We start from the raw sequence: 12,874 nt of genomic DNA, 5'->3' as shown, positions 1-12,874 counted from the left end.
GCTGCCCCTGGTGACAATCATGTCAGTCAACATGACGCCAGACCGCCCACCCCGTTCAGTCTCTGAAGGGGTGGGCGGTCGGACGTCATGTTGACTGACATGATTGTCAGTTCTCCCTTGGCATCTTTGAACTTAAGTAAACTGATTCAGTTTTCTTAAATTCAAAGACGCAGAGGGAGCTGGGGACGGGGGGCTACACCTCCACACCCCAATGGACGCACTGTGCCTGCTCACACCTACTAAGAGGCAGGATTCCATCCCGGGTGATAGTGTAGCAGAGCAAAACAGACATCAGCCATTCTCTTTTCTATGCCTCGCTTTTTCAAAGCCTATATGGGTGGTTGGTGTTTTGCGTCTTGAAAGCCAGTGCCTGGAAGAGTTTGCCGTCAACTTAATGAGTCATTTCCATAAAAACTTTTGAGCTAGCTGTTTGCATCTTCATATATTTTGTGTTATTTTTTACGGTCTTCAATAGGATTTGTGCTTTATAAAATACTTAATGAAACTAATTGTGGCAAAATAACATTTATGATTTCGCTGTGCTGCGCAAACAACATTCACGTATTGTTTACCGTAACAGATGATGGCTTTGCACTTAGTGCTGCTTCAGAAATTGAAATTCTGGACGAATGTCATTGGAGGTGTTCATGTGGACGCTCCGGAGGTGCTAGCAATGGCTGGCGGTGGATTTTGTGCCGTACGTCTCCTCTCCTCGCGTGCTTGATTGCGTGGGTGGATGGTCCGTAGACGTTTGTACATACTTGCCATTCCGCAGGGATATTTTTTTTCCCTGCCTCGCAACAGGACATATGAAGCATGTGACTTTTGTAGCATTTATCTTTTTTTGCCCAGCAGGAAAGGTAAAAAAGTTCCAGACCACTGACTCATATATATGTATCTTCAATGTACACAGATATGGGTTTATAAATAGGAAATCTACACATACCTATTTGCACCAGGCTTCTCGATATTTTGTTCCTCTATATTTTTGACTCAATATTAGGTCCACACAATGTTTCTGTTTCCAATATTCTGCCAGTGATCCAGCTTTGGAGCTCCTGCTATTCCTAGGACTGGACAGGGAGCTGAACACACCTGCAATCACTATTGGCACTTAATGCCTCAGGCTTGTGAACAGTAATATGCAACACTTAATTTTACTTAATAAGCAAGAGAGTTTCTTTGCAGGAAAACGGACATGAAGGCATTCTATAACCTCACCTAATCTCTACTACTACTCTCCCTAAGCCTTTTAACACCCCTCAAAGAGCCAGATTATTACCTTACAGCAGAGGTATGCACTACTGTGCCACCACCCTGCCAAAGGTCACTGTCACCCGCCGCCTGATTACTACTTTACAGTAGTCTGGTTGGCGAGTGGCATGGCAGTTCCCATTGTGGTGCCATTTAAAAGGTGATGGTGCCTTTTAAAAGGACACAACAATGAGACCGGCTCACTAGGTTCCTGCACTGCATGGATTCGAAAGTCTGTGCCGTGCAGGAACCAATGTGCATGCACACAGACGGGCACATGTTAGGCCCCCCTCTGTCCATCAACATATGTTGAGGCTCAGGGGGCCCTGAAGGGCCCCCTATGTTTCCTCTCTGCCAGGTTTTTCATGGTGTTATGTTATGTTATGTTATGTTATGTTATTATTATTTGTTAAGCGCACATACGCCCAAGGGCTTCTTGGCGCTGGTGAGAGAATCAAACATAACAATACATAGAGGACATACAATCACTGTTTACAATAAGCCTGAGAAAAAAGAAAAGTTTTAAATGCCTTCCTAAAGGCAAGGAGGTCCTTACTGTGTCGCAGAGTCAAAGGGAGGGAATTCCACAATGAAGCAGCCATGAAAAGCCTGGCAGAGAGGAAACTCGTAATATGCCTGGCGGGACTGTGGGGGTTGCTATTGCTAAGCTTATTGCCGCCTCTGACTTCCGCTCCTACACCAGTAAAAAGTGGTTCCCTGGCAGAGCCGGCGATCCTAGTGCAGTCCGACTGCCCAAGTTGTAATCGGGTGGTGAGGCCGCGTAGGGCAGCAGTGGCTGGATCTGCTACTGCCATGCCTGGCCCTACCCGATTGTGTGCTGTTAACTATGCATCGAAACAACAGGGGTGTAACTTGATGAATAAGATTGGGGGGTGGTGTGAGCTTCAGACTTTCCGGATTTCAGGCTAGCATATAATATTAAAACACATCAAGACACAAACAGGGAGTATGAGAGGGGCCAAAGGGGCAGTGGACAGAGAGAGGAATATGGATTTGTAGGAGCACTAAGAGAGAAAACACAATTTATTGTAAAATAACCAATATTTTTGAGCACCTTCAAAACAGAGAGGGGGAGTATGCATGCGTTTTTGTCTGGTTGTGTAAAGATTCCTGATGAAATCCGACAGACATCTCACCATACCCGGCGGAAAGTACCTGTATCCAACTATTCGTCTGAAAATACATTTATCAGGGGGAGGTGTAACACCCCAAACATGTCCTTGAAGCTACGCCACTAAAAATAGCAAGTGGCAGCCGGTGCAAGTAAGAGCGGTGAGGTGGGGGGGAGTCAACAGACAACGATGAGAGAAAATAAAGTAAAGAAAAAAAGAAAAACACTTACCTTGCACTTGCCTCATCGCCGAAAGCAAGGTAAATGTTTTTCTTTCTTTTATTTCCCTTCGCTGTCGTCTTTCAACTACCCCCGCCCCGCCCCTCCACCCTACCACTCTTACTTGCAACTGGAAACAGCGATCAGTTGCGATATGTAAAATAAATGTTTCTCCTTAAAGTTTCTTGTGTATATAATTGAGTGCACTGGTGTGCCTGTGTTTCAATCACAAACCTGATGAAAGATTATAATGAAGCGCCGTGGTCCACTGCTGGGTAAAATTAATAACATTTGTCAGGAATAACAAATGTGATACCACCTCATCCTAATGATAACAAACTAAAACAGCCACTAATATTCCTCAAAGTTTTGCTCTATGTTGTGCGACGTTTCCATTTAACTAAGTATTTGTTCAGTTTTTGGCCAGTGCATATGTGAGGCAGAATATCTGAAGCAGATATTTATAACAAAGCTGTAATGCTCTACAGCCTATTTGCATTTTTTATCACTTACATTTGTAATCCAATCTTTCAAAGATCTCTGTAAAGCTATAATATATCACTGTTTTTGGCTCAAGACAAACTGAGTGGGGAAGGCTTCGCCTCCGGTTGGTGGTTTATGAGATGCTTTAAATCAAAATGTTCAGTATTTGACTTTATGGATTTCCTTTTTGTATTTAGCATAAGTAGTTTAAAACATCCTGATAAGTGCATATATTTGCTACTTGATGATTCATTATTACAAGACAGGTACATCATTTTGGGCTAATAGCAATTAAGAATGGGGCATTCCTGCAAATTTAGAATTCTGACAGGAAAACAGAGGGGTGAGTCACAGAGGCATGTATAATTCGTTTGCTAGTGCTTCTACAGTATTAATTCATATACATTTAAAAGCCTTTGAAAATTGTTCTCAAAACTCATAAAATCGGAAGGTTCATGGGATATCATTTAAAGTTGGTGCAAACAGAAAAGACTGTGCTCTCTTTGCACTTTTACTAAAAGGGAGTTGGAGGTTCAGCAGTGACAGGAAGTTTAAAGTTTCAGTAGTGATGGCCATTGAAGGGAAGAGCGGTGGGGTGGTGGCGACAGAGTCGAAAGACAATGAGGAGGGAAAATAACATTTTTAAAAAAGAAAGCTACTTACCTTGCGCTTGCCGCATCGCCAACTCTATAATGTGGCGAGCACAAGGTAAGTGGTTTTCTTTTTTTTAAATGTTATTTTCCCTTGTTGTTGAGAGTCAACTCCTCCACCCCACTCCATCGCCCCACCACTATTACCTGCACCGATTGTCACTGAGTTTCTGGGGCGATTTACAAAGGCATTTATGGGATGTGAATCAGTACTCATGTTTTACTACTGGTGATGCTGTGTTGTAGCAGCAGCATGTTTAGGAACAACAGAAAGTGATGAAAGTTCAACCTTGATTAGGTCCTTATTCTTCTTAGCAGAAACATAACCTGGAAATATCTCCTAGACCTGGGAAATCCATAGGGCTATTCCTCCACCTGGGGAAAGTCTGAGGATTTCATAAGGCTCAAGGATCACAAGACACAATTATATTCTCAGGAACTCCTTTGCTCTGGTGATAAAAACCATGTCCCCACAAAAAGGGATATCCTATGCATTCACCACCTGTACCTTTCTTTCATGAAGTATTGACAAGGCAATAATCATTTCACCCCTGAGGTGCATTCATTTTAGGGATTATCATTTTATTTTGGGGTAAACCCCTGAAGATCTGTCTATTTGCAAATCAACTGGACCCTGCCAGCACGTGGCTACCCTCATGGATGACAAGAAGCTCTCTACAAATCTACTGATTGATAGATTGATTGATTAACTAATGATATTACTGGAAGTGATTCCTCCTGTTTGGAATGAATGGACAAATGCATATGAGCTCAGGGGTGGGAAAATCCATGTGGATCCATGTGGATTCTCTTAGAACCAGTAATGAGGAAATAGGGAGCTACTTCCAGCGCTGAAATGGTAGGCTTCACATCCACAAAACTGCCATCCTTCCACTCTAGTTGTTTATGTAAAAATTGGATGGTGATTGTCCCCTATTCTTCCATTTTGATTTTGGGGGTCACCAACAGATATTGAGGCATAAATATTATTTAGCATTTGGCAGCCTAATGAATGTAGGAATTGACAGGGGCAAACTCAGGTTTAGAAATCTTTGTAAATCTCTGTTTGCATCAAAATACATGGATAGATGCATGGGAACTCCAATGCTCCACCCATATAAATTCTACTCGACACAGAGTAACTTAAGGCAGCATTATGTATTGCATTCTGTTACTTTGCATTTACTAAACCATGTAATGGCAGGAAAACCCATGCATTGTGGCTTTATGTAGCTTAGCAAATGCCACAAATGAGTTTTCCTTTGAGCTGCACCCTAGTATTTCATGTTTGCATGGGTAATATAGTCACGTTTTCCACAACCTGGAAACTATATGACTTTGAAGTTATTGAATAAAGGTATTCATTAGGTTTGGTGTGGTAAATATATACGTATTTTTTTTATTTCTATAAATCTTGCCAGTTTCTTTGGTCCCAAAATGCTTTGAGCGCACTCCCTTATTGTCTTTATAAATACTTAAATATCCCAGACTTATGAAAATACCATCAAAAACTGTTTAGGACTCATCAAATGAGGTATTTTTTCTACGTATTAAGATGCCAGTGTGGAGCTAACTTATCTACGTGTATGCTCATCTACTTATGCCCCACGTTTGTCTCAACAGGTAGTACTTATTGGGCTAATAAGCAAACATGCACATATAGTTGCAAGAAGAAAGTAACAGGGAGACTCCAAGGTAAAGTTATGTGCCAAGAGCACTATATATTAAAAAAAACATATATTGGGAAAAATGTGGGTGTAACCTTGTGTGCTCATGAGGGCTGGATTAGTAAGAAGTGACACGGTGATGAATGGCACAAAGTGAGAAAAGTGAAGGAATTTACAAGGTACTTTTGGTTCACAAATACATATTTATACAGGTTACAGAAGGGTTTTTAGCAATTTGTGAACCAGAGTGCAGCACCAAAGCTTGTGCTGACAAGTCAACGACATTTCAACCCCTTAGTAGGTTATGGTCATCTTCAGGACCAGGTTACCGGATTGTTCATGCTGATGTGGGGCAGGATCAGGATGAGAGAATCAGCGGGAGTATTTCCAAGCCTAATCCACCATAGTGCAATAACATTAAATAAGCATGAAAAAAGAATGTAAAAAATAATTACAAAATCATTAATATGAGATTATTCAAACCTTTGGGAGTTCTGAATGGAATGGGGTCTGAAAGGGGACCAACTCCTTTGGAATTACGTGCTTGCATTCGAAAGTAGTAGACAGTGTCCAAGCTGAGATCCATGATTTGATGTGTGAGTCTGTCGCCGCTGATGGACTCCATGACCCAGGTATCAATTGGTGAATTTTTGTCCAATGTGTAAAAGAGGATGTAAGCTGTAAAATTATAATAAAAAAATTATCATTTAAAATTAAATGACCATGCACCGTAGATAATAAACATTCATAGTTAATTAGATGTAAACATTTTTATTAAGAATCATATCACATTTACTCCAGACGTATACAAGTAAAATTAAACAAGCCTATTGTATTAAACAGAATCATATCTATCAGACCAGAATTACTTAGTTACCTGGATACTAATTCCTCTATAAAGAGACAAAATGGGATAAATTGCCATGACCCTTTCGAGCCTAACTAACAAAGCATTTGCCAAGATAAAACCACTTGTAAATTACATTAAAAAATTAAACTGTAAGGACTACGGATAGAGAATGACAGGGTGCCAACATCACCAGTTCTCAAAGCATGTCGCTAGGAAGGTGGGGTATGGCTCTTGATAATATTCAGATTCACCATTCAGAATTTAAAGTCATCTCGTAGTTCCATGACATTATAAATGAAGTCCTGAGGGACTTCCAATATCTTTACAATATATACCAGGGGGGTACTTTATCCCATACATAGTCTGTGTATGCAGTATTTATATAGCTTGAACCGAGCCTAAAGGTAGCTGAGCACTGTACAAGGTCAGAAAACAAGTCTCAACCTATCAAACATGTGAAAGAATGTTTTGGATTTCAAATATATTTCAAAGGACTGAATTCTTAACAGAAATGGAAAAATCTAAAGAAGAGTTTCACAGAACTGGCAGGCTAAAACAAATGACAACATTTGAAATATTACCCTAATTGCAACGCTATTCAATTTGATATATTTAAAATACTAACCATGTTAGTTAAACACACATTTAATTGACATTTTCCCTGTATCATGAAGGTCTCATTTTAAAGGTATAATAATATAAAACTGCTTATGCATTCATGGACTCTGGTGATGAATGCAAAATAAAGCACACAATTATGTTTGTACTCTTAGGGGCCGATTCCGATTCGGTAAAATCCTGTACGAATAGCTGTACGGAGCATTTTTCCCGTACGAATCGTATCCTCGAACGTCCCCATATGTACGCTGTAGTACGATGCGTACCCAAAGCAGTTCTCCGTCTGAATCGTACCAAAGCCCGTACGACACAATAATCCGTACGAATCGCATTCGGAATGCGCAGTACATGATGTCCGTACGGATCGAAGCATAATTTTCTGACCCCGCAAGTATGATTCGTTCAGTCAACACTCTGCACGACTCTTTTATTATGAGAGCTCAAAATGTCCGGAAAAGCAGAATTTGACTCGAAATGCATGCAAAACGGACCCCCGTGATCCTAGGGGTACGGTTCGTACACCTACAATCATGGGGTACGGTTCGTACACCCCATGATCGTAGGTGCACGAACCATACCCCTAAAACATTGGGTAACGAACCGTACCCCATGATCGTAGGTGTACGAACCGTACCCCTACTTTCCTGCAGAACGCTGCCCGGCGTGAGGGGAATGGCATCATCGCAGAAGCACGTTCTTCCATCTACGGACGCCGTGAGGGGAACGGTAGTAATCCAGCATCTCCAGACTACATTTCCCAGCAGCACTGGGGGCCGGCGCAGTCCTGTGACGCTCCCAACACGCCCGGAGGCGCCTTAAGGAACCGAACGCCTCCCGCCCCGCGGGTTGTGCGCTGGACTAGCCGGGCTGAGCCCGGGCAGAGGGCGGGCCGTCTGTGGCCGTCGGGGGACGATTTGGGACGGCACAGGCCACTTCGCTAACATCCAGCCTACTAACTGTAAGAGATTTGTCCCTTCTTTCCAACACTGGTTTAATTCTGTACTGTATCATATTACAATAGCACAGCCACCTATTCCACCTCCACAGGTTACATGGGGAAACGAAAATTGATGGAGAGGGGGAATGGGGCAGACAATGTTCAAAAGCTCCGTAAGAAGAAAAGATTAGGCAAAAGGGCTAATCACTCTGCCACGAGTGATGTAATTGACGGCATTGATATACTTGTGGAGGAGTGCAGGGAAATCCTCGACACTAATCAAACTGTGCACCTTGAGTCGGACAAGGGTGGGGACAACCCGGCCATAATTAACGTCTCCAATGAGCAACCTAAAATACCGGCTATGTTTAAAGCCAAACGGAAGCGGAAAAGTCAGGAAAGTTTAGACATCCCTCTAGAGGTATGCCTTAATGAGTTGAACGAATCTCCTACTCTTATGGCAGGGCCTATCCTTGGTGATCCTGAGTGTGACATTGAGCAAACTGTAATAGCCCCTGACATTCTTCTAGGTAAAAGGTTTGCAGTTTTAGCAGAGGTTCATAATGAGCCTCTCCCTCCTACCAATAACACCTGTGACAGGGACAACTCATTGCCCATGGATATGGGTACTCTGTCCAACCTGGTTATTTTATTAAAAGATGAAATAGAGGCACTGAGGTCATTAATTGTTAATCTAACCACCCTGATTTCTGAAAAAGATATGGCTACATTAAATTAAAAAACCAAAGCAGGGCAGCCAATATGAAATCCAATCCCAAGGAAAATCGGCGATGCCAGTAAAGTTCCCCAAGGCAGATGGGAAAATCAATCTAACACCAAGCCAATGGGGAAATTAACAGAACTAAATACCAGAAACTCTGTGCAGAAAGTGAGGGACATTAGCTCACCTCCCCGAAGCCCTAAAAGCAAGGGGAAGGGTTTAATAACTAGCCAAACTATCAAGAGGTCAGCTGCGCCCCAATTACCCTCGCCCAATATGACTGATGGTTCATTAACTCAAGGGGCAGGAATTAAAATGAACCGTTACTACAAATCTGACCCTAACAAAAACAAAAATATCATATATATGACTAACGTTCCAAAATTAACAAGTCCAATATATGGAAACAGAGAGCACCCGGATTCTCTGACTAACAAAGCCATTCATTGGCTGCGCCATGTCAGAGGATGCCGTTCGGTAATTAGGGAAGACATCATAGCGGCGAGAAGATTGAGTCACCCTGATCTTGTCAGTGACTCTATAGAGCTAACATTGAAATCCACTTTCCTTGCAGAAAATCTTTTTACCTTGGAGTTTAGATGTAGTGGTCCATCGCAAACTCAGATACAGTTAAGGAAAACATGCCCCCATACTGTAATGCCCATCCCTGCTACCCCTGAACGTATGAGAGGGAAGGCTGGCTCTGGCCTAATCGACATCGATTGACAACCATCACTTCCCCAGCCAGTTGCTAGTATGAATGAAAGGGCACCAGCTGGAAAAGAGAGTATGTTCCCACTGAGAAAAAACAAGGTTTTTGGGCCTGAATTGTGTGTTGCCTTTTCAGACAGGCAACATTTGCAGCCAGCTCTTGAGAGTGTGAATTTCTACCCCTCTACCCATGACAAAGGTTTAAAAAGGGATGTGGCCCCTTCAGCCAGAGAAAATCTGGAGTTTGTGCTTGCGAACAAGAATGACATTTACTCTAACCACATTGATTTGCAAAGTCTGGTCGTTCAAGATCGACCAGTGGTTAATGAGGCTGATCCTCTATCCAAGCCCCTGGATGACAACAAGGACAGGGGGGGAAATTTTTCTCGTGGAACATTGCTGGACTCGCCTCAAAACTTGATTCTGGTGATTGGGTTTGTTTTATCAATTCCTTTGATTTGTGTATATTTCAGGAAACCTGGTGCTGTGACCCATCCTTTGCGCAGGGATGTCTGATTTACTCTGTGCCTGCACTAAAGGGCCCCAAGGGGAGACCTATGGGTGGTCTTACCATTTGGGTCTGCCAGTCATTGAAACTGGTCGTTAAAGTAATTGACACTAGCCATAGAGACATCCAACTAATCAGACGGACCTCGGATACTTTGGGTCTGATTGACGTCTAAAATGTATGCGCAAGGAGCTCCAGGAGTGGGAGGCTAGAGGTTTTAGTGTCCTTGGGTTCCCTACTTGAGAATTACTCCCAAGACAAAAACATTATCATTGCAGGTGATTTCAATCGAACATTTGAACCCCTAGCCACAGATGAGAACTTCCTTGGTGATGATGTGGATTGGCAATGGGGTGTTCCCAAATTAGAGCTGAAATCAGTTGTCAGATGGACAGAGGATGTGATTGGTTTAAATGCTATATGTCTAGAAAAAGGTCTAAGAGCACTCAATGGGAGGACTTTAAGTGATAAGCATGGGGCAATGACGTTTGACAATGGGCGGCATAGAAGTCAAATTGATTATGTACTTTGTAGCCTGGAACTCTGTCCGTCAGTATGTGATATGGAGGTTGTGGGAAGGTGTGAAAGTGATCATAATCCTTTGTGTATAGAACACAAATGGTGGGCATCTTCTAACGGGTCCTTAGGTTCCATTGCTTCTATCTCACCTTTGATCGTCCCCACGAATGACATGCGAAGGCTGAGAAGGACTAATGTAGTGTCCAACTTGCAGGCCATGGAGAATATTAATGCCGAGGCTGACAAGGCAATATTAGCCCTGGAAAATAACACGTCCTCTTGCTCAGGTTTAGGTAGTGTGGTTGAAATCCATGAAACCCTTTTCTCTTTAATAAAGAACCACTTTCTTAAGCCTGTAAAGGACAATGGGGCAAGAGCTCACAAACATCCAGGATGGTACAATGTTTGTTATCGGGATGCACGACTTGCCCTGGGTGCTGCTATAAAAGGGAGACAGGCCACTGTTATACAAACTGCCAGAAGGGAATACAAAAATACTATAACAAAGGCAAAAAAAGCTTGGGATGAGCAACACTGGTCTGAACTAAAAAGAGCTAGTGACGGAAATGATTCTAGATTATTCTGGAATATTGTGAAGTGGGGAGGCGAGGGTTCTCCTGATCCTCCAAACAACAATGTTCCGGAAGGGGAATGGGTTAAATTTTTCCAAACGCAGTATGCTGAAACAAACCAAGTCCATACTGCAGTAATCATAAGTCCAACCTATTTCAAAGAAAATTCTTTCTGTCCTAAAGAGATTTTGGCTGCTTTGAATTCTGTGGCCAGTGGGCACGCCCCTGGATTGGACGGTGTACCAGCCGACGTCTTTATCAATGATAAGGAACGTTGGTGCAATTACATCTGTCTAATTATTAATGCTATTGCTAGGGGTGCCGAGGTACCGTTATCCTGGAAGGGTGTGGTAATAATACCTGTTTTCAAGAAAGGCGACCGATCCCAGCCTGGCAACTACAGGCCAATAAGCCTTAACGACACTTCTCAAAAGATAGTAGGGCGTGTGATCGTGAATAGGCTACTTGACTGGGCGGAGGAAAATGATGCTTTGTCTCCCTTTCAGGCGGGATTCCGTAGGTCCACAAGTACGGTGGACCAGGTTTTCCGTTTTAACTTACTGCAGTGGAGGACCGTGGTCCTGGGAGGGGGTAGCCTGTATACGGCTTTTGCCGACTTGCGGGCTGCCTTCGATCTAGTTCCACGGTCCAAGCTGTGGTCTGTTCTAAAGGACTTGACTCGCTCCTCTCCCTTGGGCTGAGTGGTCGCTCCCCAGTGTCCTCCTGCTGTGTCACTCGGTATCGTTGCTGCTTTCATTTGTTTATATTTGTGCCTAATAATTGCTGCCTGCTGTGTGCCTAGCTGCCTAGCTGCCGCTCTGATAATTTAGCACTTTACAATTTAAAAGCGCCGCTTTTTCTGTTAGCGCGTTTCCGCTGTGCTCCCCCCTCCTCCTCCATTTTGTTGGTGTTGTTGTTGTGGTCATCGATAGCTCGCCCCGCCTCCCAGCTGAGACGCCCTCGCCCCTCCCCCTCCACTATCCATATATGACAGGAGTTCCAGCGCGCAGCGTCTACGCGCAGCGTTCGCGCCCAATCCGCGCCGAAGGTGCGCCAACGGTAAGCCCGTCTACGCCCGTCCGCGCCTGGACCGCGCCCAGCGCCATGCCCCCTGGCCCCCGTCCCTCCCAGCCTCCCCGCATTACCTACGATGCCGCCACCCTCCTAGCCCTTAACCCCGGCCGCGCACCCAACTGCGTCCAAGCCGCCCCTGGACAAACGCATGGACCTTTCTCCTGCTTCTCCTGCAAATTCAGCGGCACCCTCAACATCTCTGCTACGACCACACCACAGATTCCCGACCCCAACCACCTACAATGCATCCTTCTCAACACCCGATCAGTCCACAGGCACGCCATTGACCTATGGAACCTACTAGACACCATTTCGCCGGACATCGCCTTCCTTACGGAAACATGGATGAATGCTTCCTCCGCACCAGACATCACCATTGCCACCCCTGAAGACTATAAGATCACTCGTAAAGACCGTACCAGCCACACAGGAGGAGGAATCGCTATCGTCCATAAGAAATCAATCCGCATCTCAACCAGCTCTGACGCCAACCTCGCCAACTCCGAACACCTTCACTTCCAGATCCACATCGACCCCAAAACCACACTCAGAGGCACCCTCCTCTACAGACCACCAGGACCCCGCGCAAAATTCAGTGAAGACATCACGGACTTCATCACCCCACACGCGCTCCCCTCCAAAGACTACATCCTTCTGGGAGACCTCAACTTTCACCTCGAAAAGATCAACGACCGCAACACCGCCATCCTCGTGGACAACCTCGCCAACCTGGGACTCAAACAACTAGTCACTTCCCCCACCCACATCGCAGGTCACACACTCGACCCCATCTTCACATCCAGCAACCATGTCTCCTTCAGCCGCACCACTGACCTCCTCTGGACTGACCACAGCTGCGTTCACTTCACCTACAACAAACCAAAACCCAGCATCCACCTCCAACCTACCCTGCAAAGAAACTGGAACAAAATCACCACGAACCAAATCTCCGCATCGCT

At 44.2% G+C, this 12,874-nt stretch overlaps 1 protein-coding gene across 1 annotated transcript in view; it reads right to left on the bottom strand.

Annotated features, from left to right (window-relative positions):
- Nucleotides 1–12,874, bottom strand: part of LOC147663525 (netrin receptor DCC-like) — a gene marked incomplete at its 5' end in the record, with an annotated part of 117,447 nt that overhangs the window by 92,997 nt on the left and 11,576 nt on the right. The window contains one exon of the mRNA XM_086950388.1: nt 5,889–6,083. Coding sequence (XP_086806514.1) covers nt 5,889–6,083 — 195 coding nt within the window. The remainder of the gene's footprint in view (nt 1–5,888; nt 6,084–12,874) is intronic.

This window comes from Lissotriton vulgaris, unplaced genomic scaffold, assembly GCF_964263255.1.
Source record: "Lissotriton vulgaris unplaced genomic scaffold, aLisVul1.2 SCAFFOLD_1853, whole genome shotgun sequence".
NCBI lineage: Eukaryota > Metazoa > Chordata > Amphibia > Caudata > Salamandridae > Lissotriton > Lissotriton vulgaris.
This window is presented reverse-complemented; position numbering and strand designations above follow the sequence as displayed.